This window comes from Corythoichthys intestinalis, chromosome 11 (assembly GCF_030265065.1).
Source record: "Corythoichthys intestinalis isolate RoL2023-P3 chromosome 11, ASM3026506v1, whole genome shotgun sequence".
NCBI classification, from domain to species: Eukaryota; Metazoa; Chordata; class Actinopteri; order Syngnathiformes; family Syngnathidae; genus Corythoichthys; species Corythoichthys intestinalis.
Window position 1 is genome coordinate 23,400,686 of NC_080405.1, and position 27,694 is coordinate 23,428,379.

General features: G+C 39.8%; 1 protein-coding gene across 6 annotated transcripts in view; it reads left to right on the forward strand.

Annotated features, from left to right (window-relative positions):
- The window catches only part of LOC130924409 (dedicator of cytokinesis protein 2-like), a 315,198-nt gene that overhangs the window by 258,776 nt on the left and 28,728 nt on the right, over positions 1 to 27,694 (forward strand). For all 6 annotated transcript variants that reach the window (XM_057850956.1, XM_057850960.1, XM_057850959.1 and 3 more), the window contains 9 exons: positions 7,447 to 7,545; positions 7,627 to 7,721; positions 7,910 to 7,988; positions 8,073 to 8,173; positions 8,414 to 8,472; positions 12,437 to 12,585; positions 12,852 to 12,937; positions 13,248 to 13,404; positions 21,992 to 22,032. In XM_057850956.1, the coding sequence (XP_057706939.1) occupies positions 7,447 to 7,545; positions 7,627 to 7,721; positions 7,910 to 7,988; positions 8,073 to 8,173; positions 8,414 to 8,472; positions 12,437 to 12,585; positions 12,852 to 12,937; positions 13,248 to 13,404; positions 21,992 to 22,032 (866 nt within the window). The remainder of the gene's footprint in view (positions 1 to 7,446; positions 7,546 to 7,626; positions 7,722 to 7,909; positions 7,989 to 8,072; positions 8,174 to 8,413; positions 8,473 to 12,436; positions 12,586 to 12,851; positions 12,938 to 13,247; positions 13,405 to 21,991; positions 22,033 to 27,694) is intronic.

Genomic DNA, 27,694 nt, shown 5'->3' on the forward strand with positions numbered 1-27,694 from the left:
AAATGGTTTGAGAGAAAGCACTGGAGACTTCTGAAGTGGCCAGCAATGAGTCCAGACCTGAATCCCATAGACCACCTGTGGAAAGCTCTGAAAATGGCCGTTTGGAGAAGGCACCCTTCAAATCTGAGACCTGGCACACTTGGCCAAAGAAGAATGGTCTAAAATTCCAGCTGCGCATTGTAAGAAACTCATTGATGGATAGCAGCAGCAGTTGTTCGCGGTTATTTTGTCTAAAGGTTGTGCTACCAAGTATTAGGCTGAGGGTGCCAATACTTTTGTCCGGCCCATTTTTGGAGTTTTGTGTAAAATGATGGTTTAATTTTTGTTTTTCATTGTCTTTTGTGTATTTTAATTGCAAGCAAAATAAATGAAGATATTACTACCAAAGTATTTATAATTGCAATCATTTTCTGGGAGAAATAGAGCATTTTATGACAGAATTGCAGGGGTGCCAATACTTTTGGCCAGCACTCTATGCGCCATTGTACTATTCTTTAATAATTATTAAATATGCATGTGCATTCCCTTTCAGTGCCACTACTTGTATAGTCTATCACCGTATTCCTTTTCATTTCTTAACTTCAAATCAATAGTGTTTTGCTAACATTTGAAACCGTCAAATGGTAAAAAACAGAGACCTCTTAACTTGACTTTGTCGATGCAATAAGGAATGGCAGGACCCCCCACATTAGGCAATAAAAATGGACAAAAGCACTTTGCTCAATGAACGATAAGCATCAAGGTGGTCCAACTCCTCTGGTCTGCTGATCTATTCCTGACCCATCTACCTTGCTTTTTTTTTGGCTAAAAGCTTATTGGTGTGGAGCATGCAAATCGCAAGGTCATTACATTCTTTGTGAGTTTCTACACTATGCACAACATTTAAATGAAATTTCACTTTGTTATAAATCCAAGGAATGTCACAGCATGATAAATGTTGCAAAACTGTTTTTACATGCATACCATCATTTGTTTATGATCTCCCAGTTCATTGCTAGTTTGTTTTTGCCTCGTTCTTTTATTCTGTCATTTTGCCCTTGAAATAGTCCTCCCCAGTGCAGGCTGAGCTTGTGAAAAAGTTTTTCGATGAGTGAATTTCTGCTTTAATGGCTAGGAAAGTTTTATTGCCCTACTAATAGTTATGAGAGCATAGTGATCCATTTTTATTTGCCCGCTCAAACTGGACGTGTTTGCAATATACTTGTTCCAAAACGTTGTCTACAATGTTGTCCTTAAAGTGCGTACGACAGGAGAAAAAAAGTCTTAAATAGGATTACTATGTGAATTAGAATCATATTTTGAGACGATTCGACTATATACAACAATTTAGCAAAGCGCAGATGACGAGAAATTAGTCTTTTAATCTGCCGGTTAGCCACGCCTACCATTTTAGGGCTCTAGCGTCCACAACAGGTGGATGACGTCAGCGGAGTCACGATTTCATCTGATTTAGTATGCAGCCCATGGAGGGTGAATTATTCACAATGAGGAACACGCGACAAAGAGAGCTGCAAAATGTCATGGTTTCAGTATCTCTACTCCACTATTTTTACAAGATATTCTTTTTATCCAAGTATTTTTCCCCAATAGCTAAATAAATGGTATGGTCATGACAAATAACAGTCTTAAATAATAAAAATGCATTTATTCAAGATGACATGGCAAAATGACTCCATAATGGTCAAAACTGTCGACTTCACCTTTACTGTCGCACCTCCCGAACGATATTTTGTGTCACCTAAATCGGGCTTTTTTCATTTCCCTTCCCGGCTTCGGAGAATGTAAACAAACCAAGAGGCGTGACAGCTAGCCGACATGCTAACCCACACCGAGTGATGTTTCAAAGTCTGGGTTGAGGGATTGTCAATGCCGATCGGCAAACCGCCTGGCGGAGATCAATTTACAGCTCCTTCCCCTGCTACTTCGGACAGGAGAGCTCACCGGGGAAGCAGCTGGACAATGACCGCCGAACAAACCGGCCGACGCCGGAGGAGCGTGTAGCTGCCAAATGGTCAACACCAATATGTCAAAATAATGCTTTGCTACACGGCGAAGTCGTAAACAGCGAGACACTCAGTGGAGGAGGGCGGCTGCAGTTGTTTTGCAGCTAACATGTGCAGCTAATGTGTATGAGGAGAGCTTTTTACGGTACATGCCCATCCATGATCAGACTTAAGTAGTCCTTTATTTAAAAAAAGCTTGTAGTGTTTACTTTGTAATCGCTGTATTCACGGCTATTTTTAACTCAAAGTTGCAATTTCTGATTGGTCGGAAAATTTGTCAGAACACCGGGGGGGATAAGCATATATATATATATATATATATATATACAGTGGGGAGAACAAGTATTTGATACACAGTCAATGGGAAAACCCATTGGCAGTTGCACTTCCTCTGTACACATCACAGAGCCCTCTTTCTCAACTCGAGACTGTTGCCAGAAGTCACTCATTTTCATGGCGCGAGATTAAAAAAACTAAATAAATATAGCGATCGCTTCCGCACACATCCAAGCGGTGGATTATGTGTATTATGAAATAAACATGCTTTTTCGTGTCACAGGCACTTTAATGTACTATACAAGGCAAAGTAAATGTGTAATTCTTTATTTTCTGTTTTGTTTCAAAATTTACTTAAACTGGGTGCAACCATCAAAAGTTTGAAGCCTCCTTCTCTAAGAATTGTTCACTAACTGGCAATTTTCTGCTTGTTTGGAAGTTCGCAGCCAACATTTTGCAAAGCAGACTTCATCAGTTCATGCAACAAGGCATAGTTAGGAAGGACTGGTCTGGGATTTAGTGTGGAAACACCACAATTGATGCTGCAAATTAGCGACCTGCCCCAAGCGGCTAGTGGTATAGGAATACAAACAACAGTTGTTAAGGTGCCATGCAGAGAGGCCACTATCCGTCAATGAGCATCGTTGGATGGCAACTCATTAATAATCCATTCAGTTCCAAAGAGGCACTGGAGGTGCTGCAGTCAAAGCAGACTGTCTTGTTGGGGGCATACAGGTATCTCCGTATAGCAATCGGATACAAAGGAAGTGACATCATGTAGCGCGCCATTGTCATTACGGCATTGTAAACAATGGAGGCGAATGGTACAGACATGGCTTTGCTGCTCGTCTTTTTACAACTGAAAAAGCTTGTAAACCTTAAGTTTGATTATGTCCGGAGAAGACATCGAACTACGGCGAAAAATTATATGCTTCAAGTTCACAGGTGACTCGCGCGGATGATGACCTCACACACGAGGCTGCTCCTTTTTGCGTCTGCGTCCCTTGCAGGAGTGTGGCGTTTATAAACACACCTTAAACGTAGTGTGGACAGGTATAAAATAATGTCCGAATTACAAGGCAAAAAAATTATCCGTCGTAGTGTAGACGTAGCCTTAATTTCTTTGAAAGGGATGAAAGGACGAAAGGACATCATCCTATGTAGAGACACAGTAGGTCGGAATCTAACCGCCCCCGTTTGGAGAGGGACTTTCCATCTTCACGTAGACGGCCAAAACTATACCGCGTTGCATGAACTGATGAAGCCAGTTTAGATGAGAGTCAAAATGTCTGACAAGACTACCAGAAACATCTTGGGTGGTGGTTCTCAAAGTGTGGTACTGGTACCACCAACAGTACCCTCTAGTGGTATGTGAAATAATTAAATGTTCAAACAACCTTTTTAATCTACATTACATTTATAGAGTACAGTTGTATTCAACTTAATCTAATTTATTCAGATTCACATTTTTCAGTACTGTATTTTTTAAAATACTGTATTTAGGAACAACTTTTAAGGACATTACCTTTAAGCATAATTTTCAAAAAACATTGCGCCTATCTAGGCACAGAGCTTACGCTCAAACTGTGGCTTTTTAATAAAAGAAAAAAAAAAAGGAAAAAAAATGCTTTTTTTACTAACACCTACAACATTAATATATATTAATGTTTGCCATAATGGTGATACTTGAAGCCCCAAGCCCTTCTTCAGGTGGTATTTGCTGTACAATTTTTGAGAACCACTGATCTGATGAATACTTGTAACTCAAATTTGTGCACAAAACTCAAGCACACCCAAAAATCTGCCAAATGATTTGGATTTTGAAACATTTATAAGTTTGGTCCACTTTGCTGTACTGCATATGCACTTTCATCCAGGAACTAAAATGAACATGTCCTTCATTGGCTCAGGTGCCAACATTCAACAAAATATTGTGGATAGTGTCAAGTTCAAATAAAAATCCTAACACTGACATTTATAAAATTACCCAAAATAAGGAGAGAATGCACCCAGCTTTTTGGTGAAACATTCTTTTTATTTGGGTTGGCCCAAGCAACAGATGGGTGTCTTGCCCTAAAAGGGAATTGGGGAAGCAAGCTGGTGACAGCCCCTGAAGTCTTAGTCTTTTGGAAGAAAATACTTATTAGTCTTAGTTATATTTTAGTCATTTCAAAAAGGGTTCGTCTTCATCTAGTTTTAGTCAACGAAAACTCAGACAAATTTCGACTAGTTTTAGTCGACTATTCTGAAAATGTTTTCGGCTATAAACTTCAAAAGTTTTAGTCCATGAATAAATACTGTAAATAAAAGGTTGCCAACTATTTCGAATGAACAATATAGACGAGCACATAACTGTAGTGTCTACAAGGACATCACCATTTTCATGATTATAATATACACTCAGCAGGAAAACAGCACATTATTTGCAATTAAATAAACTTTCCTGGACGCTATGAACTGTATGTAAAATGTTTTCCAAGAGTTTAAGAAGACACAGATTCACTGTGCTAAATGCTAATGCTAGCGCGAGCGCTACTTTAACGCCACAACTTAGTTTAGTGTGTGATGATCACTCAGCACAGACCTTTGAAGGCTAGAGCAATATTGCATAGCCAAGATTAGAAAACAAAACTTACCAAGCAGCACCTGACACATTTCACAAAAGGAGCCTGGAATGAACACACGCTTAAGGCTGTGCGTGGGGCGACGGGGGCGGGGAGCACGCTGCACGTCAAATGAGTGACACGACCAAACGCTGCTAAATGCGTTCTAACTACACATACAATTACAGGGTACCCGCGGGTTATTAAAAGTATTAAAAAAGCATTTAATGTAGTTTTCCATTATTAAAGGTATTAAAAGTATTAAATTAGCTGTCGTAAGTCTGGAATTTTTTCACCGTGGTTTTAATTTTGAAAAACATCTCAGTGCAACCTAAATTATATCCGCGACGAAGTTTTTTTTTTTTTTTTTTTTTTTTTTTTTTTTTTAATCCATAACGAAGATGACGCGTAGAATTTTTCGATGCACTGCACTACAAATCATAATGCACCTCGTGCGTGCGCGCTGTTAGCATCATTAGCATCAAAATCACAACAGCAGGCAATCGCACAGTACTGTGTGTTAACGTAACTCAAGAGTTAGCCATGTTCAGTGGGGTATTGGCAGGTGCACTAGCCTTAGCATGGATAAACCGGAGTCGTAGATCCACCATCACCCTCAGATACACAACGCGGTTGACACTATTATTGGAACGAGTGCGGTGTAACGATCTGAATAACATGGCATGGTGATAGGCAAATTATAATGTAGGCGATAGTAAAACATCTCCTGGTATATTTAAATGTTTTTCTTGATTGAATAAGAGTGTGGATTTTCTCTATCTGATTAAAAGAAATGTCTTCAATAGCGAACAAAGGATTAACATGTGTTTTGTATACTTCTTGTAATGTGATTAGAAAAAAACAATTACCAAGGGAAATGGTCATGTGTAGCTTTTTTATTTTGTGGTAATTATTGGTAAACTACTGCTATTTAGTGGCTGTTTTTTAAACTTTCACTGCCAATTGCAAGATTTTTCCAAGCACGTTACAGTTAAGGTGACCAATTTGACAATCACCAGTTAAGGTGACCAATTTGACAATCACCAACCTACCACCTTGACTAGGTCCTCTTAAAAGGGAAACCTGTTGTATTGCAAATGTAATTTCTGAAGTTGATTTACAAAAATAGTGTAAAATCCATTTTATCCTGGGGGAAAAAATCTGAAAGACCTTATATTTAAATGTGTTTTAATTTTATCTTCAGTAAATGTGCAGTCTTTTGTCAAACACACTTAGTAATTGAGGTTAAATTTGATATTCAGTGCTATATTTTTTTAATATGATTAAATATTATCTAAATAATGGGTGTGAGAATAGTATTAATTTTCAGTTGAAATGGCATTAAAAAAGGTTTTAAAAGTCTTGAATTTAGATTTATCAATCCTGGGGGGACCCTGAATAAGAAAATATCACACATTGTGAATTTATAACGGAAACTATGGCAAATTTTTATCTCGTTTTCGTGCCATCAGATGACAACTGGCGTCAATCTCGTTATGTTGTAGTCTCCCAAAACACATTTTCAGCGCGTCATTGTGACATCATCATCACGAAAAAATTGTCTGTTGACGAAATATTTTTGTTATTGTCATCGTTGACGAAAACAACACTGCAAGGAAGTTTTATTGAGAGCAACACATGTCTATATTTTTCTGGCAATCAATCACTAAAACATTTCTTTATTGCAATCAGTCAACTCGACTTTATTATAAGCAATCATTGTTAAAAGCAAATATTAAATACGCATCGAATAATTATCTTATCATTTCCCTCCTTATTTGTGGAAAAAGCATCATCAGAAATAACCTCCCAAAGGGCTTTATTCAAACAATTCATTTAGTTTGTCGACACACATTTTCATAAACAGGAGGTGGAGGTGGTTGTGGAACAGAGCATCTGGAATAGAGAAGTTATCATCATCATTGTCATCTTCATCGTCTTGGAAAGGAAGCTCAAAATTAACGAGGGCAATATGAGCACTTGCGTCATACTCATTGTTTTGAAATATCATTGGATACATCTCCTGTAACCTAGAATTTGTTGGTGCTATGGTGGTGGAGATTAAGTTGATTAAGCAAGGCACGAATGCAGGCAATGCAACAACAACCACATAATGCAAGAACCATGAGAAATACAGCAACACAGACCACCACAGAAAATATGAGAGACTTATATTTCCTGAAAATCGCCTCCCACCACTCGGATTACGCGGAGGTGGACACACCAGAGTATCTTATCAGATAGGCTGTTCATTTTTAAACGATTTTCTTTTTCATGATGTCAAAATCTAGGTAGAACAAGCATGAACTGCAAAACTAGTGACTGGCTTTTCATTACTCTGTCACCTTGTTCTCTAAAATGGTCATGTAAACTGAACTATGAGACTGACGTTCAAATATTTGGAGGAAATTTTAAAAAATTATAAAGACCCAATTACTCCAGTGAGCATGTTTGTTGTTGTTTGAAGTGTAGCGGTCATTTGAGGAGCAGCTGCACACAAATGATAGGTAACCAAAGCTCTCCTTCTGTTTTGTCCCCCCCATTCCTAAAAATGATCCAAATAGTCCCGGGTGGTGGCTTGCATGACAGCCATCCTCAGTCAAATGGATGACCGTCATTACTCGACATACATAGAAACCTTTGCGAGAACCTCAGATCTGGTGGTAAGTGTCCATGCTGTGCTCCCAATAATCGAGTAATTTTTCAATAGAGTTGGAAAAAAAAGACTGTTCTCTTTATTTCAGGACTTTCTCATGGAGTCCTTCCTACTTTTTAAAGACCTGATCGGGAAGCATGTGTACCCCTCTGACTGGATGGCCATGATCATGGTACAGAACAGGTATGCTACAGTGAGCAGTTATGTTGTGAAACTTTGTCACCAGATACAAATTGTAAAAGAGCAGTTGAAATGCTACAGACTACAGCAGCTTTTAAAGCTATTTCTTTATGGAGTGATCAATCATTTTGACAAACAAGCTAGTGCTGATTCATTATGCTGCATATGTGGCTATATTTGTTGTGATTTAGGGTGTTCCTGAGAGCCATCAATACTTACGCTGACACAATGAATAAAAAGTTTCTCAACAATGATGACTTTGAAGTACAGGTGTGTACTGTACCTCTGCGAAAGAATTATTTTTGAAAGCTGGTTTTCACATGTGACTCGTATGTCCTCTTGTTTTCTGTTTAGTTGTGGAATAACTACTTTCACTTGGCGGTTGCATTCATTACTCAGGAGTCTCTGCAGCTGCAACATTTCTCGCCAACAAAGAGAAACAAGATTCTCACCAAGTGAGAGAAATGCCACATCACTCGTACACCTCCGCTGCTCTAATGAAACACATCTATTTTAGGATTTACATCACTGTTTATACTCCCACAGCCGATTTGGACTGCGTGAGGATAGATAATTCAATTAGGTTCATGTTAAGGCAGATTAGTGCAGCGTTACTTTTCCCAGCGGGATGTTCACTTTTTAATGGTGGAAAATGAGTTTTTGCAGTTGAACGCCTGACTGGCTCTCTATTCCAGATATGGAGATATGAGACGACTCATTGGCTTCGCGATTCGCGACATTTGGTTCAAACTGGGTAAGAAAGTCCTTCTCATGATACATTTACCGCATACGCAATCGTCATATCAAGCAATGCAATAGAATATTGTATAAGCTAATAAATATTTAACTGTGCATCATAGAGATCATATACATATAACAAAAACCTTATCGTGCCAAATTGTCCAATTATATTTGGCTTGATATGCTATTGTATCATAATTCATGCCATATACCGTAATTTTCTGACTATAAGGCACACCTGACTATAAGCCGCCACCCACCAAATTTGACACAAAAACGGCTTATGTTCATAGATGAGTCGCCCAAGACTGTAAGCTGCAGCGGTCCTCGCCGTATTATAGGATATTTACACTAAAAGATATTAACCGGTAAATTCTATGAAACTGGTGTCATAAGACTGTCATAAGACCGTCATAATTATGACATGAAACAGTCATGAGCATTCGTAAATGCTTATGACAGATGTCATTTAGGCTAGGTTCAAACTACGGGTCTTAATGCACGAATCCGATTTTTTCGTGTTTTTTTCGACTCGAGTGAGCTATTAACTTGACGGTCTGAACGGGAAAAGTCGCATAAAAGTGGGCGATTTCAAATCTGATCTAGGTCACTTTCATATGGGGTTAAAATCTGATCTGAGCCAGATTTTTCCAGAATGTGACTGCGGTCTGAACTCTGAATTCCCCCGAATCTGAATTCATGCAGCAATTATGTCAGGAAGGAGCGAGAGAGAGAAGGTCGCGGTGCAGCTGTGCATTAGCGTTAGCGCCTAGTTTGAAGACGGCTTTTGGGGAAGGGGCGGGCTTGACAACAGTCATAAAAAATATAATGGGTTAAAGATAAGCTGGAGAATGCTGGGTTTTCTCTCTGTGCCAAATGAGCAATATTTCAAGCTTACACGGCTAAGAGTCGGGGCAAACTGTTTGTAAGTGTGTGTGTCATGCACGGCCAGTGCGTGCATGCAATCAATCCATAAAAACTTTGAATATTAGACTAAACGGGGATTATTTATGTCTGGTATTTGTGTCCTTTTTGGAAATCAAAATATGATCACCCTTGAATGACGTTGAGTCAGCATGTTTGGTCATTTGTTTTGATGCTCCTGCACATGCAGGTCAGTTTGCTCAGCGCATCTCGGACTGTGAATTTGTGCGCATGCATGATACTTCAACAGGCTCATTGGACAAAGGCAGTCTTGAATGGGCATGCCAAAAAAAATGACAAAAATCGGAATTGTGCATTAAGACCTGCGGTATGAACCTATCTTTAATGTCATCCAGCAAATTATGTCACTTTTCAATGGATCTAAAAGATCTGAGCTGGGCATAAATTGAGTTAGTGACAAAATTTGCCTGATGACACTTAATGACATTTTTCATAAGTATTCATTAATGCCCATGACAGTGTCAGGTCATAATTATGACAGTCTTATGATGCCGCTGTCAAATAAAGTGATACCTATAACCAAAATAAATCAACAAATAAGCCGCACTGGACTATAAGCCAGAGGATTCAGAAAAAGGGTGGAAAAAAATAGCGGTTTATAATCTAAAAATTACAATATCATGTTTCATATCGCTGTTGTTTTGTGGAATTTTTTTCCCCCCTACATCTCTATTTTGCATGTGTTACTAAACTCGTTCAAGTTATGATGCCGTATATTCCTATCGTATGCTGTTGGGTAGAAACAATAGCACCCCAAAGTGTTTAATTGCTAAATCAGTACACTTAGAAATTGCTCATTTATTTAACTGTCATTGATTAAAATGGTAGAAACCGCTGCCAGCACGCCTCCAAAGGTCTTTGAGCAATGAGTGACGTCATAAATTAAACAATGTACTGACTAAGCAGATTAATAGGCATAAATAATTCTGCAGGCAGTTACCTTTTCCACTCGTTATCGTGGAAAAACACATCCAGACATTCAATCTTGAGGTGACATAATGTCCCTTAGCTCCCAGAGACTGAGAAACAATGTAGATTTTTGCAACAGTTCTCAGGGACCAAGAATCAAAATTCAAGCCTTTAAATATCACAGTTATGTGTAAAAATAGCTGAAGACAGTGGGGACAAGGATGGCATACCTCTCCCTCACCAGGCTCGCAAATTATAGACAAACTAGTACCATGGACATCCACGGTTCAGTGTCAGTGGTTGCCACACAGGGACCTGGCAACCATAATAATAGTGTTTGAAGCGGGTTTTTCTCCCCTCCATTGTAGCGCCCTGGCGTGCCTGCCCCCAGACAACGGTGGACCCATCTTCATTTAAGATGACCATCTATTTAGTTATCATGTCCGTTGTGTGTGCTTTTTACATACTTTTAAGAATAAAAGTAAATTTTAACACATTGAAAGTATGAAATTTCAAACAAAGCTAACTACAGAGATTTCGAAATTGGAATGGGTTTCTTGAAATTGCTTTACCTAATAATTCTCATCAGGACACCCATACAGCGATATACTTGAGCACTAATTTCTGCATATACAGTTGTGGTCAAAAGTTTACATACACTTGTGAAGAACATAATGTCATGGCTCTCTTGAGTTTCCAGTTATTTCTACAACTCTGATTTTTCTCCGATAGAGTGATTGGAACAGATACTTCTTTGTCACAAAAAACATTCATGAAGTTTGGTTCTTTTATGACATTATTATGGGTTAACAGAAAAACTGATCAAATCTGCTGGGTCAAAAATATACATACATGGATCTGAAAAAGCGAATCATTGACAAGTCAGGAAAGTCACTTGGAGCCATTTCAAAGCAGCTGCAGGTCCCAAGAGCAACAGTGCAAACAATTGTAAGTATAAAGTGCATGGCACTGTTTTGTCACTGCCACGATCAGGAAGAAAATGCAAGCTATCACCTGCTGCTGAGAGAAAATTGGTCAGGAGGGTGAAAATTCAACCGAGAATCACCAAAAAGCAGATCTGCAAAGAATTAGAAGCTGCTGGAACACAGGTGTCAGTGTCCACAGTCAAGCGTATTTTGCATCTCTATGGACTGAGAGGCTGCCATGCAAGAAGGAAGCCCTTGCACCAAAAGCGGCATCTTAAGGCTCAACTGAAGTTTGCTGCTGGTCACATGGACAAAGATAAGACCTTCTGGAGGAAAGTTCTGTGGTCAGACGAAGCAAAAATCGAGCTGTTTGGCCACAATGCCCAGCAATATGTTTGGAGGAGAAAAGGTGAGGCCTTTAACCCCAAGTACACCATGCCTACCGTCAAGCACGGTGGTGGTAGTATTATGCTGTGGGGCTGTTTTGCTAACAATAGAACTGGTGCTTTACAGAGAGTAAATGGGATAATGAAGAAGGAGGATTACCTTCAAATTCTTCAAGATAACCTAATGTCATCAGCCCGAAGATTGGGTCTTGGGCGCAGTTGGGTGTTCCAACAGGACAATGACCCCAAACACACATCAAAAGTGGTAATGGAATGGCTAAATCAGGCTAGAATTAAGGTTTTCGAATAGCCTTCCCAAAGTCCTGACTTAAACCGCATTGAGAACTTGTGGACAATGCTTAAGAAACAAGTCCATGTCAGAAAGCCATCAAATTTAACTGAACTGCACCAATTCAATCTAGAGGAGTGGTCAAAGATTCAACCAGAAGCTTGCCAGAAGCTTGTGGATGGCTACCAAAAGCGCTTAATTAAAGTGAAAATGGCCAAGGGACATGTTACCAAATATTAGCGCTGCTGTACGTATGTTTTTGACCCAGCAGATTTGATCACTTTTTTCTGTTCACCCATAATAAAGTCATAAAGAACCAAACTTCATGAATGTTTCTGGTGACAAAGAAGTATCTGTTCCAATCACTCTATCAGAGAAAAATCAGAGTTGTAGAAATAACTGGAAACTCAAGAGAGCCATGACATTATGTTCTTCACAAGTGTATGTAAACTTTTGACCACAACTGTATCCTGCTGAACTGAGAAAATTGTCCACTTGCCCTTCTTTTATAATTTCCTCCAGGCAGCCATAAGATCTGTTTCATACCTGGCATGGTGGGTCCAATCCTGGAGATGACTTTGATCCCAGAGGAGGAGTTGAGAAGAGCCACCATTCCTATTTTCTTCGACATGATCACCTGTGAACATGGACACGCTGGCAATTTCAACAAGGTGCATGCACATTGACCACAAATACAATGCATCTTTAATCAAGTGCACATAAAAATGACTTGTGTACTGTATAAATGCCTTTGAGGTCACGAAAACATACATGCACTGCCTTCTATCATCGATTTCCTTTGACACTGCACATAAAAGTAAAGCAGACACCTTTGTACTACTTGCATCATTGATTCACCCACTCCTGCTTCTGTTTGTGTTTCTTCTTTATTTTGTTTTACTCTGTGCTTCACCCATTCAACTCTCATTATCGACAGTTTGAGAACGAGATCATTCTTAAGTTGGACCACGAGGTGGAGGGTGGAGGTGGAGATGAGCAATACATGCATCTACTGGAAACCATGTAAGCCTAACTACAACAACAATAAAACAACAATAAACATAACAAAAGAAAAAAGAAAATGCATCTTGACAGAAGGATTGTGCAGTTGCAGCACTTAATCCATTTATTGATTATTCAGGGATTTCGTTGTTCCTCTTACCAAGACATATGCAATTTGGATCATCCAGTTTTACAGTTATTTGAGGGAGCCTCACTTTTAGGTGTAAAATTTGGAAACTCTTACATTGCTTGAATGTGTTATTTATTTATTTCAATGTTGTTGTTTCTGTTATTATACTGTATATAAAAGTTTTAGCAACTCTCCTTCCAGACTTCTAGACTGTGCAGCAGAGAAGCCCTCATTGAAGCCTCAGGTTCAGCACTTTGTTTCTTTGGTGAAGGGACTGCTCACCCGTCTCCTCGACTACCGCACCGTGATGAGAGATGAGAGTCGCAACAACCGCATGAGTTGCACTGTTAATCTTCTCGTAAGTCCCTTTCTTTGTATTTTTATAGGTGGGGTTGTTGGAGCCTCTGGGTGATATGAAACATATTTCATAACCTTTGATGTCATTTCATCAGGTTTGCAAAACAATTTGCATAAAAATTTAAAAAAAAAAATAAAAAAAAAAAAAAGAAAGAAAAAGCCCCAAATATCATGTTTCAAGCTATTTTTGCTGGTCATTTGGCAACCAAACAGCCATAACCTTATGTATAAGTGACTTGCAAGACTGAATTTGAATATTTTATGTTTAATATTTAAATGCTTACACTCTGATTGGCAGGAGAGGCACGCATTAATACAAAGTATTAGGAACCAGCGTGGCCATTGGCGCGTAGATGTGTAGAAAACACTAAGTGGGCATGGACTTGCATAATATTTTGCGGTGTTACATCACAAATCTGCTAGGTTGCAGTGCGATTTTACTTAAAAGAGCGATAGCAATCAAATCACTAACCCCATTGATGACAAAGTTCAACTAGGTAACACACTTATTTTGTTCTATAGTATGTTATTCATGAAATTGTATAAAATAATGTAAATTCAATGCAAGGTCATATTCATGAGAAAAAAACTGAACATGTAAAAAGCATTTTTTCCAAATGAAATGCATTTATAAATAAATCAAGGAAACCGTTACAAGATATCACAATGATGTGCAGTACTTATTTGTGCTAAAAATGAATCAAGTGTCACTCTTTTATCTTTAAAATTAGCAATATTTTATTTTGATAGGATATCACACTTTTTATAATACTAGATGATAAGTTTTTAATTCAAACTCACATGCTAATACTAGTAAATTTCAGATTTGCTAGGATTTTTTTTTGTACATTTAGTATCTTTAACTGCTTAGCATGCTTTGTTATGAAAAATTTCAGGCACCCATAAGAATTTTCAAGATACTCCTTTATAAATCATCAAATATATTACATAGCGGACAAACACGTATTAAAAGTGGAAAAAAGTTCATAGGAGTTAGGAAAAGTGCAATAATTATTTTGATGGGGTGCATGTACTATAAATTTGGTCAACCCAACAGAAAATTTACATCGATATTCAGTAGATCCTCCTTTTGCCAAAAATAAGAGCCTCTTAAGTGCCGAATGTATTCAAATCAAGAAATAAAAAGTGTGCCAAAAAGTGTGCCAAAATGAATGCTTGTGGCTTCTTTTGTTTAAATAATTGCTCTGTTTCAGCTGAAACCCAGCTTCTCAGCGAATCAGAATTATGGCATGATCATCCATCTTTTATATGAATGACAGTTTCAAATAAAATTAGTCTAGGTCTCGAATCAGTGCCTTTCAATGCTAAACAGACTTCCTTATTTTGTTGCCTGTATCTCAGATTACAGTAGTGTTTACTACGTCTCATCATTTTACCGTAATTTAATTTGCGTACATATGCATGGAGATATCGCCCGATTTCAGTTGGTACTTTGGTCTGACAAACAGACCACCTTCATTACCAATGCAAAATAAATCCACAAAACTGATACGTTTCCTCACAACATGCAATAAAGTTCACAAAACATTCAGGAATCGGCCAAAATACAGTGGTACCTCGACATACGATAGCTTCGACACGCTATCTGTTCGACACCTGATGTAAAATTTGACTCGCCATTTTTTTTTCTACGTCCGACGACATGCTCGAAATACGACAATTAATGACAGTGCAGCAACTTCTTTGTTTTCCCGCGAGATGGATGCACGGTGGATTTTCTTTTGAGAGTAATCAACATAGGTTCCATTAATGGTAGTGCAGGTGGTGAAAAAAGGTGAGGGTTACCATTGAAATGAAGATGGAAATGATGAGCGTGATGTGTGCGTCCTTGAACTGGCTCGACAATAAGGCCGTAGAATGTCTACGATCTCGACGGTCCTCTTCTGACCTCCGTTTGCCAGTCTTTATGAGTTAAGGTGAATATTATTATTGTGGTAACATCACCAAAAAATCACCAGCTTCGTTAGGCTTTTAATCATTTATTTCAGAACTTGTGCAACACAACATGCCTACTGTCCGCTGCAGCTGAACATGAAAAGTGAGTGGAAAAAAAAAAGTAAAAAGTCCTCTCTCACTCTGTCAAGTCAGCCACGCGGTGCGTTCAGGTACACAACGCAAAATACAACCGCCACATTAGAACCCGATTAGTTATATTATTACAGGCATTATTATAATGATAGTAATATTAATAATAATATTATTATTCCGATATTTATTCATAATTTATTTGTTTTGCTCTGTTTAGTTGCTATTTGCATTAGTACCACCAGCATATATTAAGGATTTAGTGTAGGTTTTCGGGATGTGGAACGACTTAATGGGATTGTAATGTATGCTTATGGGAAAATTCAGCACCGCCCATCCCTCCTCCCCGCAGCCCAGCAAAGTAGCCACCGTCACCCCCCCCGGGATCCAGGGTGGTCCCTCGGGCAACCCGCGCTTCCATCAACCGGCCCTCAGGAATGGGAAGAGGGGACGCAACACCAGCCCCAAGCCCACCCCCAGCCCTGTTTGCCTACAAGCCAGTCGCAGCCCCCCAACCAGCACAGCATGCCACAGGACCCCCAGCGGCCCACCAAGCCCAAGGAAGGGCAGGGTCCCCCACCGGAGCAGGCGACATCCAGCCGATACACTGGCATTCAGCCAGTGACCCGCGGTACAGTACAGGGCGGATATCCAGGCACAGAAGAAAGGGGAGGGCGGAGGCAGTAGAACGCAGAGGAGCCACCACGGGGCGACAGGAGATCGGAGCCCCAATCTCCCCCCACACCCGCGGCCGGCAGCCCAGGCAGAGGGGAGGCCACGCTCCGGGAGCCATGCCATAGAGATAAAGTGTGGGATGCACCTACCACCCTATTACTGTGGCTGCCAGGTTCCCGGCTGGCAGCCATTACCCAGCACCGTGATGGGATTGTGTGGGGAGGGTAGTGCAAAGTATGCATTAAAATAGGAGAGCTCGGCTTGGGGCAGTGGGACCGCTGCATGGATTTTCTACCCAGCCGCCTGTCCCACTGCCATTTGCCGGAGCTCTCCCGTGGAGTATGATGTGTGTGGTCCATTAAAAAAAAGGTGCAGGAATGGCGGGGCCTGCCGTGAGGATGTAACTGTGAGCCCCCCCCAAAAGGTCCCATCCATCCCACAACCTTTGTGTGTGATGCATTAAAATAAGGGGGGACCCGGGCCGGGACTGTATGGCACCGTCCCAACTCTCCCCGGAGGAATGAATGAGTATGTGGGTGCCAGGGTGAAAGATATTCACAGTGCAGAGTGAAGAATGCGTGAATAAAGAGGCAGACTCCCGCAGGCGGGGCCCCGTCCACCAGAACCACCGGCCGCAGGGCGGGAGAAACGCCAGGGCCACCACCCGAGAACCCGCCCCACACCCCGCACAGGCGCTACGCCAAGCGCCGGAGACCAGGGGACGTCCACCCCACCGGCAAGGGACAGCAAACCCCATCCAATGCCCCATGGGCCCCAAGTGACCCCGCCGAAGCGACAGCCGTTCCGGAGAGGCGGACAGGGCCAGAAACAGACCAAGGGGACGGAGGCGCAATCCCCCAACCCACTCCCGGCCCAGAAGGGGTGCGCAGTATGACACCAGGGAGCACCTCCTCGGAACCCGGGACATGCGGCTCCGGCCGGGTCGACCCGGGAGGGGACTGTGGCCCCGCCCAGGCCGGCCAAGGAAGGGCCGCGGCCCCGAGGCGGCACCCCCACCCACCCCGCGAGACCACCGCGTGCATAATGGGGCCCACACAAGACCAGACTCGATCAGACAAGCTCAATCTGAAAAACCCTGGGGTCAGGACCAGCGACGGGACAGCACAGGGCAGGACGCCAACAAACTCCACCTGTGAAGCTGACAGAAGAAGAGGTTTATCAAACACCCTTAGATGTATGCCAAGGACCAGTTAAGTGTATTATTTAAACATAGTTCCTTAATTGTTCTGAATCTGGTAATATGGGCAAATTCTGCTCGACGTACGACCATTTCGACGTACAAACAAGGTCCTGGAACGAATTAACTTCGTATGTAGAGGTACCACTGTATGTGCACACATGTAAACTCACCCAATGAAGGAACATTTTGACATTCCTTTTATTTTGTGTGTACTGTATAGTGTATACTTTAAATATAGAAGTCTTTAATTTGGTACCGTCCTCTCGCCTTGTGAAATGTTTATATTTATCTCTCCTTTTGTGCTCTTCAGCAAAATCATTTAATTTATACTTTTCACCGATTTTGCCATTGAAATGGATGCTGGTTGCACAAGGTAGCATTACAGTGCCTTGCAAAAGTATTCGGCCCCCTTGAATCTTGCAACCTTTCGCCACATTTCAGGCTTCAGACATAAAGATATGAAATTTAATTTTTTTGTCAAGAAGTGGTACACAATCGTGAAGTGGAACAACATTTATTGGATAATTAAAACTTTTTTAACAAATAAAAAACTGAAAAGTGGGGCGTGCAATATTATTCGGCCCCTTTACTTTCAGTGCAGCAAACTCACTCCAGAGGTTCAGTGAGGATCTCTGAATGATCCAAAGTTGTCCTAAATGACCGATGATGATAAATAGAATCCACCTGTGTGTAATCAAGTCTCCGTATAAATGCACCTGCTCTGTGATAGTCTCAGGGTTCTGTTTAAAGTGCAGAGAGCATTATGAAAACCAAGAAACACACCAGGCAGGTCCGAGATACTGTTGTGGAGAAGTTTAAAGCCGGATTTGGATCCAAAAAGATTTCCCAAGCTTTAAACATCTCAAGGAGCACTGTGCAAGCCATCATATTGAAATGGAAGGAGCATCAGACCACTGCAAATCTACCAAGACCCGGCCGTCCTTCCAAACTTTCTTCTCAAACAAGGAGAAAACTGATCAGAGATGCAGCCAAGAGGCCCATGATCACTCTGGATAAACTGCAGAGATCTACAGGTGAGGTGGGAGAGTCTGTCCATACGACAACAATCAGTCGTACACTGCACAAATCTGGCCTTTATGGAAGAGTGGCAAGAAGAAAGCCATTTCTCAAAGATATCCATAAAAAGTCTCGTTTAAAGTTTGCCACAAGCCACCTGGGAGACACACCAAACATGTGGAAGAAGGTGCTCTGGTCAGATGAAACCAAAATTGAACTTTTTGGCCACAATGCAAAACGATATGTTTGGCGTAAAAGCAACACAGCTCATCACCCTGAACACACCATCCCCACTGTCAAACATGGTGGTGGCAGCATCATGGTTTGGGCCTGCTTTTCTTCAGCAGGGACAGGGAAGATGGTTAAAATTGACGGGAAGATGGATGCAGCCAAATACAGGAACATTTTGGAAGAAAACCTGTTGGTATCTGCACAAGACCTGAGACTGGGACCGAGATTTATCTTCCAACAGGACAATGATCCAAAACATAAATGGTGTTATACTTATATAGTTATACTTATATAGCGCTTTTCCACCTTTCAAGGCGCTCAAAGCGCTTTACACTATCTCACTATTCACCTACTGGTGACGCAGCACCAGGAGCAACATGGGGTTCAGTATCTTGCTCAAGGATACTTAGGCGAGTTCATCAGGGCAAAGAATCGAACCCACAACCTCTGGGTTGGGGGACAACTACTCTACCACTGAGCCACGCCACCCCGAAAGCCGAATCTACAGTGGAATGGTTCAAAAATAAACGTATCCAGGTGTTAGAATGGCCAAGTCAAAGTCCAGACCTGAATCCAATCGAGAATCTGTGGAAAGAGCTGAAGACTGCTGTTCACAAACACTCTCCATCCAACTTCACTGAGCTCGAGCTGTTTTGCAAGGAAGAATGGTCAAGAATGTCAGTCTCTCGATGTGCAAAACTGATACAAAAAATACCCCAAGCGACTTGCAGCTGTAATTGGAGCAAAAGGTGGCGCTACAAAGTATTAACGCAAGGGGGCCGAATAATATTGCACGCCCCACTTTTCAGTTTTTTATTTGTTAAAAAAGTTTAAATTATCCAATAAATTTTGTTCCACTTCACGATTGCGTCCCACTTGTTGTTGATTCTTGACAAAAAATTAAATTTTTATATCTTTATGTTTGAAGCCTGAAATGTGGCGAAAGGTTGCAAGGTTCAAGGGGGCCGAATAATTTTGCAAGGCACTGTATATTGCAACCTATTAGCTATTCCCTTTATTCATTTGCTCAACCCTTTTAGTGAATTCTTATCAGCCCGCCTGCGGGCTGACTTAATTTCCAAGGTACATACACAATTGCATTCCCTGCTGCATGCAAATGCAGATCCAAACTAACGTGACCACACACACGCAGCTAAAAAAAGTATCCTCATGTTAGCCCAGTGGGCTTTATTATCTCATCAGTAGACATCACAGTAGTGCTGGTTAGGTTTTGTTAACAGTCGCCACTTTGGTGCATCATCATTAAATGAGGGGTTGACTCACTTGGCTATGACGCACCATGGAGCACATGACCTTCATGTAGATGTGCATTCCCCAGCGGGAAGCCAGCACACTGATACTATGCTGCTTCGATGGTGTGTGTCTGACCTTTGCAAGGTAGAGAAAATAGTGGAAAAACTCAGAGTAGATATTTCCGCTCAGTGATTGTGTGTGTATACACTCACTTGTTCCTGGCTACACTTGCAGAATCTAATTAGAACCGGGCCTATTATAAAGGCTTCTTTTTGCAAAGATATAAAAAAAAAAATATATATATATATATATATATATATATATATATATATAATACCTCAGGAGATGTAATGGACTCATAGCTGCCACAGTAGCTAATATTAAGCAGATGTCACAGTTAAGTTCAATCAAACTGAAGTGTTCTGTCATTGAGTACTTAAGATACTGGACAAGGTGACATTTAGAGTCAATGTCATACAAATATATCAGCTTTATGGGCGAACGTTGCAATAAAACAGGTAACAATTTTGGTTCATAAAGATTTATTTGAAGCATGGTTTCAATACATTATCAGTGAATTTTCACAACGACAAATCCATTTGGTAGAAAAGGTAGAATTTTCTCTTATTGAGGCAGTCAAAACTGTGCATACAGACTAAATGTTTTTTTTTTTTTTTTTTTTTTAATTCATTTCATTTCAGGCAGTTACATTCATCTTGGAAAGGGAGTGGGATGAAGAAAACTTATTAAATCCCACCTGGAGTTCTGAATTATCATTTAAAATAAACTATTCTCCTGCGACCTTTTTTTTTTTTTTTTTTTTTTTTTTTTTTTTTTGTTACATAGTATACATCGTTCCCCGATACATGTAACAGGAGGGCAGAACCCTCAATGCCAATTCCCTCAGTCACCAATAGAGAAAACAAAGAACAACAAAACAAAAATATGTATATGTATATATACTATATATATATATATATATATATATAAGTGTGTGTGTAATTATATACATATACACACACACTTATATTGCGTATACCCATACCAATATGGTAAGAAGACTTCCACAAACATATATATACATTTAAGACACTCCCTGAATATATTTCGACCAAATGAATTGTTTATAGTGCAACTTAAATATGTGAATATTTTTACACTGATGAGCTCAGATTGTTCCATGATTTAACCCCCCGCACAGACACACAAAAGCTCTTACGCGTAGTTCTAAATCTAGGAAGTACGAACTCCCCGTAAGCTCTTAAATTGTGAGCTCTTTCGCGAATGGCGAAATGTAAACGGACAGTACTTATATAACTATGATTGTACATCGGGGTCTTTGTACCTTTCGTCCATTTGTTTTTCTTTTTAATTTCAGAAAAACAAAAGTGAAACAGAAATGATAATTTCCATTTTCAGATTATTATTATTATTTTTTTTTTTTTTTTGTTTTGTGGTAATTAAAAAAAATGAGAAACTAGCCTTGACCTGTTCTTCCATTATAAATGTATTGAACACAAGTTGGGAAATATATCCATCCTGTTTTCCCCAAGTTCGCATTGCTGGGACCCGGAAGACATTCTTCTTCTGCTGCTCCTTATTCTGTGGCTGCAGTGTGGGTTTTGTGTCCCATGTTACAAGTTACTAGTGATTGTGATTAACTGGAGATGGTAGTCTGTAATTTTAAACGGTCGCCTTCACTCTCGACTGTAACTTGCAGTTGCGTACACGGGCAAGCCAAAAGTCTTCTGGACAAAATCCTTCTACTCTGACAAAGTAGAGATGGCCAAAAGCTTAAACTTGGCCAAAAGATGAATGGTTGTAAGAGTCTCTGTAATGCTTTCCAACCTAAGAACAGTATAGCATTTGACAAGCATGGTGGCGTCAGTGCAGGTGTATCTAAAGAAGTGTCGGGTGACTCCAACTTGGGGATTCCTACATTGCTGAACTGTTGCATCACTAGTCTTCCGTTTCCTTTTGAAGTCATCGAACATTAGTAAACCGAAAGGTTATGCCACAAATGATCATGCAACATACCTGGATCAACAAACAAGAACACACGCAAACAAAATGCAGTGCGTCAACTAATACTGCTTAGAATAATATACAGTGTATAATTCCATGCTGATTATTATCACTGACCATATTTTTTTTGTATTTGCAGAATTTTTACAAGGACATCAATCGTGAAGGAATGTATATCAGGTATTTTTTATGCTGCATCAGACATACCGATACTTTGCATTCTGAGTTGGATGAGTGGATGTGTGTGCATGGGCCTGTGTGAACAAGTGTGTGAGGCTCCATAATCTCACAAGGGATTATACGTGTCCTGCTGAATTAATGTCACAATCCACTGGATCAGCACTTGGTCTGACTGAGAGGGAGCGGTACGGGGAAGAAGCGACTAGTGGGTGGGAAGTGGAAGAGTGGATCATAGCACAAGAGAAGATTATATATTTTGTCCCTTTGTGCATTTTTGCTGATGTTTTATACTGTAGACCCAATCAGTGTATTTTTTAACATGAGCCCCACTCCCTGGTGGCTCTTCTGCATCATTATACTCCATCTGTCGGCCTGCTTTCGAGTAAATGGAAGATTGGTATTTAGATTTTATTCAAAATCGAATGTATCCTCACAGGCCATAATATTAGGCATAACTGCATCTAATATGACAAGCGCATATGAGGTCAAACTACAGGCTATACCATGCATAACCTGCTCAGGGAGTAGTTCTTCATCTATAAATGAATTGATGATCATTAGAATCGCAATAACAACTAAAACATTTTTTTTTTGCCAAAAATGAGAATTAAAAAAAAACAATAATCATAACCAATGCAGTGTCCAGTTGTGGATCCTTTAAAATTCATAGTAGTTCAATAAACAAATGAATTCATTTAAACAATAGATGAGTGTTGATGAGTAGGATGGTGTAAGTCAGAGGTGCTCAATATGTCAATCCTGGTCCACTACTGTAAATATTAAAAATAGTGTGAGTAGATCGCCACCCTGTTTGGAAAAAAAAATCGTTTATTCTTCCTTGCTGTTGGAGTCGTTTTTTTACAGACATACTGATAAACCATTCAAGCTTTAGCGGAAAAACCAATGTCGGAGCCCCTTTAACCTATCCCACCCTCCCTGGCATTTGGCCTTTGATTGACGATTGACATACATGACAGTAAATCCATTCTTATTTTTGCACATGTCACAACACATGTAGTGCATCCAACCTGGTCCACCAGTGGAAACTGCAAAACACATATGAACGAGTCCGAAATCAGGAAAACCAACGGAAAAAAACACTTTCACATTGTATGGTCGAACCCTTAAATATTGTGTAATTTTGCAGTAGCTACACATTGTTAAATCATTTTTAAGTTGGTCGTTTGAAAAGTAGCTCACGACCCAAACAGACCCCAAAACCGTGCGAGCACCCCTGGTGTGACTGTTCAGTATTTAGGTGCACTCACACTGAATTAGTGATCCCAGGTTCATCCAAACTCCAGGAGAGACTTTTGATCTAAAAGCAGCCCGAAGCTGTACTTTGTTTCTGTGTAGCCTTCAATGCTGCATTGAGAAAATACAGCCTCTGGACATTTGGCAACGTGTGGTCTCTGGACAGGGAAGGTTTTTTAGGTTTTTTTCATATGTATATTATATATATATATATATATATATATATATATATATATATATTTATATTTGCATGCATGTGTGATACATCATTGGAAAGCTTAAAATGACAGGAGGGCATTTTTAGATTTTTTTTTTTTTTTAAACAGCAAAACCCTAACTGGAGGTGAGAGCATGAGAGAGCATAATTAAAGACACCATGATTTTAACGAGATATTATCGCGTACTTATCTCTTTTCAATCCAAAAACTCCATGTACCATGTATCATAGAGTGTCAAGACACAGCTGTGAATGGCCGCAGCCGGATTTTTTGGGGATATTACAGGTAAAACATTGTAATATAACAAGGGTCACGTTGCAGAAATCGCAGACATCAAGGAGTGGTCGAGATTTATTTTTTCATATATTTACCCTTTTAAACTTTTTTTTTTTTTTTTTTTTTTTTTTCTTTGTTTGGATCAATTATCATCTAAAATATTGTGAGGTAATTTGTTTAAAAGTTTAAAATATGCGAATGAATCATTTTTAAAAGTTTTTAATTTTATTTTATTAAACTAAATATTAGACATCAATTAATGATTCTTAGCTAAAAATGACATAATTACTTCTTTTTATGGCTTGTTGAAACAAAAGCGGTTGCGCGACGTCTGTAAACGGGGGTCTCCAGGGTAGAACGGACAAATTGAAAATAGTTTGGGGGCTTAAAGTTCATTTTTATGTATATTGCATACCTGTCAACCTGAAGCCGTTGGCAATCTTACAAATAGAGACATATGCCCTTACAAATTGGTGATTAATCTTGCAACGTTTTATTTAGCGTGCACTATGACATAAAAATAAAACTCAAATTTTAAAATACTATGAATTTATTGGTAATATTGTCACATATAACCTAGTGCAGGGGTGACGGAACCGCGGACCTCGGTCTGGTTCCAGACCCCCAAGCCGTCTGGACCGGATCTCAAGCTGTTGCGACTAATACACGTTGCAACAACAAAAATCATTTTTGTCTGCGGGTTTGCAGAGCGGAGGTGGGCAACAAACAAAAACCTTCGCAGTGACGCGCGTGAGCCAGCCAATGGGAGTGAAACATTCGAAAGTTATTTTTAGAACAGCATGTCTCACGCTCGCTTTCAAGACTCCGTGGAGTGACAGCCAAATAATGAGCTGAATGAAGTTGGAGAAAGAGGCAAAGAAGGCACGGCAAATGGCGTGCTCAAAACTACGCAAGATTGATGCAGAAAACAGAGTGTTTAAGGAGGAGTGGACCAACACATTTTTGTTCATTTTACCTGGCGGCAGCACAAGACCGCTATGGCTCATCTGTTCAGAGACTAGCGCTTGTAAAGAGCAGCAATTTGAAAAGGCACTATGAGACGAAGCACGCAGCTTTTTCGCAAAGTTTCCCTATGAACTCTTCCATCCATTCTCAAAAAATAACGGAATTAAGGGCTCAATATGATCGCACCTCAAGGCTCATGGTTCATTCATTCAATGCACAGCGGCGCGCAAATGAATGCTCCCTCAGAATAGCGTGGATATTGGGTCAAAACAAAAAGTCTTTCAATGACGCACTGATTGTCAAAGATTGTATGAGTGCAGTTGCTGAAACTTTGCTTCATGGAAAGCAAAAAGAAGAGGTCTGTCAAAAAATAAAGCAAGTCCCCCTGTCAGCATCCACAATTAAAAAAAAAAAAAAAGTCTTGAACATGCTCTTATGTTGCTATTTAATGATTCAATTAAAGCACTTTTTTAGTTTTATGCACCTTTTATATATTATTTACATTTTTGAATGTTGTAATTATCAGCATGGCCACGTAAAGATACGTTTATATTTTTGGGGAAAAAAGAAGCATTAAAAATATTTCCGGACCCGAGATTGTTGTAATTTTTTAATTTCGGACCCAGAGGATTTTTAATTCATGACCGCTGACCTAGTGCAGTCAAAGAACAATCAATATCTTGAGCTACATCATGGTTACTAAAATTTAACAGTGACTTTTGTTATAATAGTATGTAGCACTTTTGGAAATTTCTATCATGTCTTTTGATGGCTGCACTTCAGCTCGCAATTCAGTTTGACTTGAAGGTAGTTTGTTAGCGTGTCTAAGTATAAATTAAAAAGGTCAATTGATAAAATCAACTTACCGATGCAATCTTTGAGTCGGGGAACATTTCTTTTGCTAATTCTGAGAAGTGATTAGCTATAGTTGCAGGAAAATTGTGTTCGGCAACAAATCGGCAGAATAAAATTTCTGCTTCCGTCACAGCATAGCTTTTCATTCTGCAGACTGCATCTTTATGACCAGTGTTGTTAATCTTACTTTTAAAAAGTAATGAATTACAGTTACAAATTACTTCTCCCAAAAAAGTAACTCAATTACCTGAATATAAGAGTAATTAGTTACATGGCAAAGTAACTGATGTTTTCTTACGTTTTTTTGTTTTTTTTTTCTTCATTAAAAAAGAAAAAAAGAAAAAATATATATAGTAACCTTTGCTATGTTTGGGAGTCATTTAATGTTGTGAATCAGTCGTTTAAATTGTTAAAATTGCTCCTGTTTTTGCATTAGTTACCTTCTGTCGGCTTTTGACATGTGAAAGTTTTAAAAGTATTTCATCATTTAAAGATAGTTTTAAGTCAAGATTTTGCCGATTTAGGAGTATTTTAAATAAAAAGTTACTTAAGTTCGCTGGGAAGGTTCACTACAACAGAGCCTTTCTGAGAAGTCTACTGCTTTAAGATGGCGGCTACTAACGCTGCCGAGTCTATTATTTCGCATCTAAGATTACAGTATACGCATGTGATATCTAGCGTAGCATGAAGTGGACGTAGATTGTAGGCTGTCGGCCACAGTCAGGAAATATTGGAGCCACCTAGCCTACCATCGCATTTGCAACAGCGTCACAACACTCTTACCTCCTCCCCACTCCCATATGGAGGTAGAAGCAGACGCTAAGCTCAATGCACTATTCTCGCAAGCAAACGACTACAGACTATTCGGTGCATTGTCTCGTTGCCGAAACGGTGACAAAATCCGAACGGAGGAAAAAAAAAACGTAATGCACGAAAAACGTACAGATTTTGAATGTACGGTGTACACATTTAAAGACCAAATGTGAAGTAATTTCATAACATGCCAAATAGGGTCCCAATTAAAGTAATTAAACATTGTTCAACAAATAAAGCATGAAAAAATAATGTATATGTTGTATATTTGACAAAATAATCGCGTTTCTGAAGTTCTAGCCTGAAAGGCGACGAACCCGGAAGTGATACGTCACACCGAGAACAGCGATGGCAGCGCTCCATACATACGGCCGCCATACAAAGCCCTTCAAACAATGATTCAAACAGCGATATAAGTGATAGATCGAGCGCAAGGGAGGAGATCCAAGTTTTTGAAGAGTTGTAGGAAGAAGAGGAGGTTGGAATATCATGTTGGACCTAACCTGTATTAGCCAGACGCTAATCAGGATGCAAACAATGTGCCAATCGAGATTACAAGATTGGTAAAATTTAGGCTGGTATTATTTTCATGATTTGAAGATGCAGGCATTTGCACATAATTTTATGTTTTTGTCTATCTGATGACATTGTTTAAAAAAAATAATAATCAGACTTTATGTTCATTTTGGCAGATCCGGCAGCTCTCGTGCATGTAAAATGATAATATAAAAACGTTGGGGGGAAAGAAGGAGATGAGTCGTTGATGGCTTTCTCCACTTTATTGTGGCAACAATAAGGAAACAAAATAATAGCGGACTGCTGCCACATTCGACCACAAAGTTTTGCTTCTCGCTCATCTCCCCCTCGCCTCCTACTACATACAGCTCTCTAGTCCCAGCGTCTCTTAAACGGATTGTGCATATTGTCTTGTTATGAACTTTTTGTTGACAAAGGTATCGGAAACGCAATGTGCTGACAACTTTGTTTCTTTATTAGCACATGGAGCTAACAGTATGAACACAGCTTGGGGCTCTCGGCAGGCTGTGCAGAGTGATAGATAGAGCCTGTGCCTCTCTATCACACTCCCACGTCACGTGACCAAAACAAGATTAACGTTGCGTGCACTTCAGGGTACCTCGAAAAACATTATATCAGAATATTACACGCAGTTACGACATTACAGTATAAAATAAAATAATAATGGTGCACTGAGAAGCTGGACCAACAAATCACACTCCTGACATTTAAAAGAAAAAAGAAAAAAACCTTGAAATTTGCGG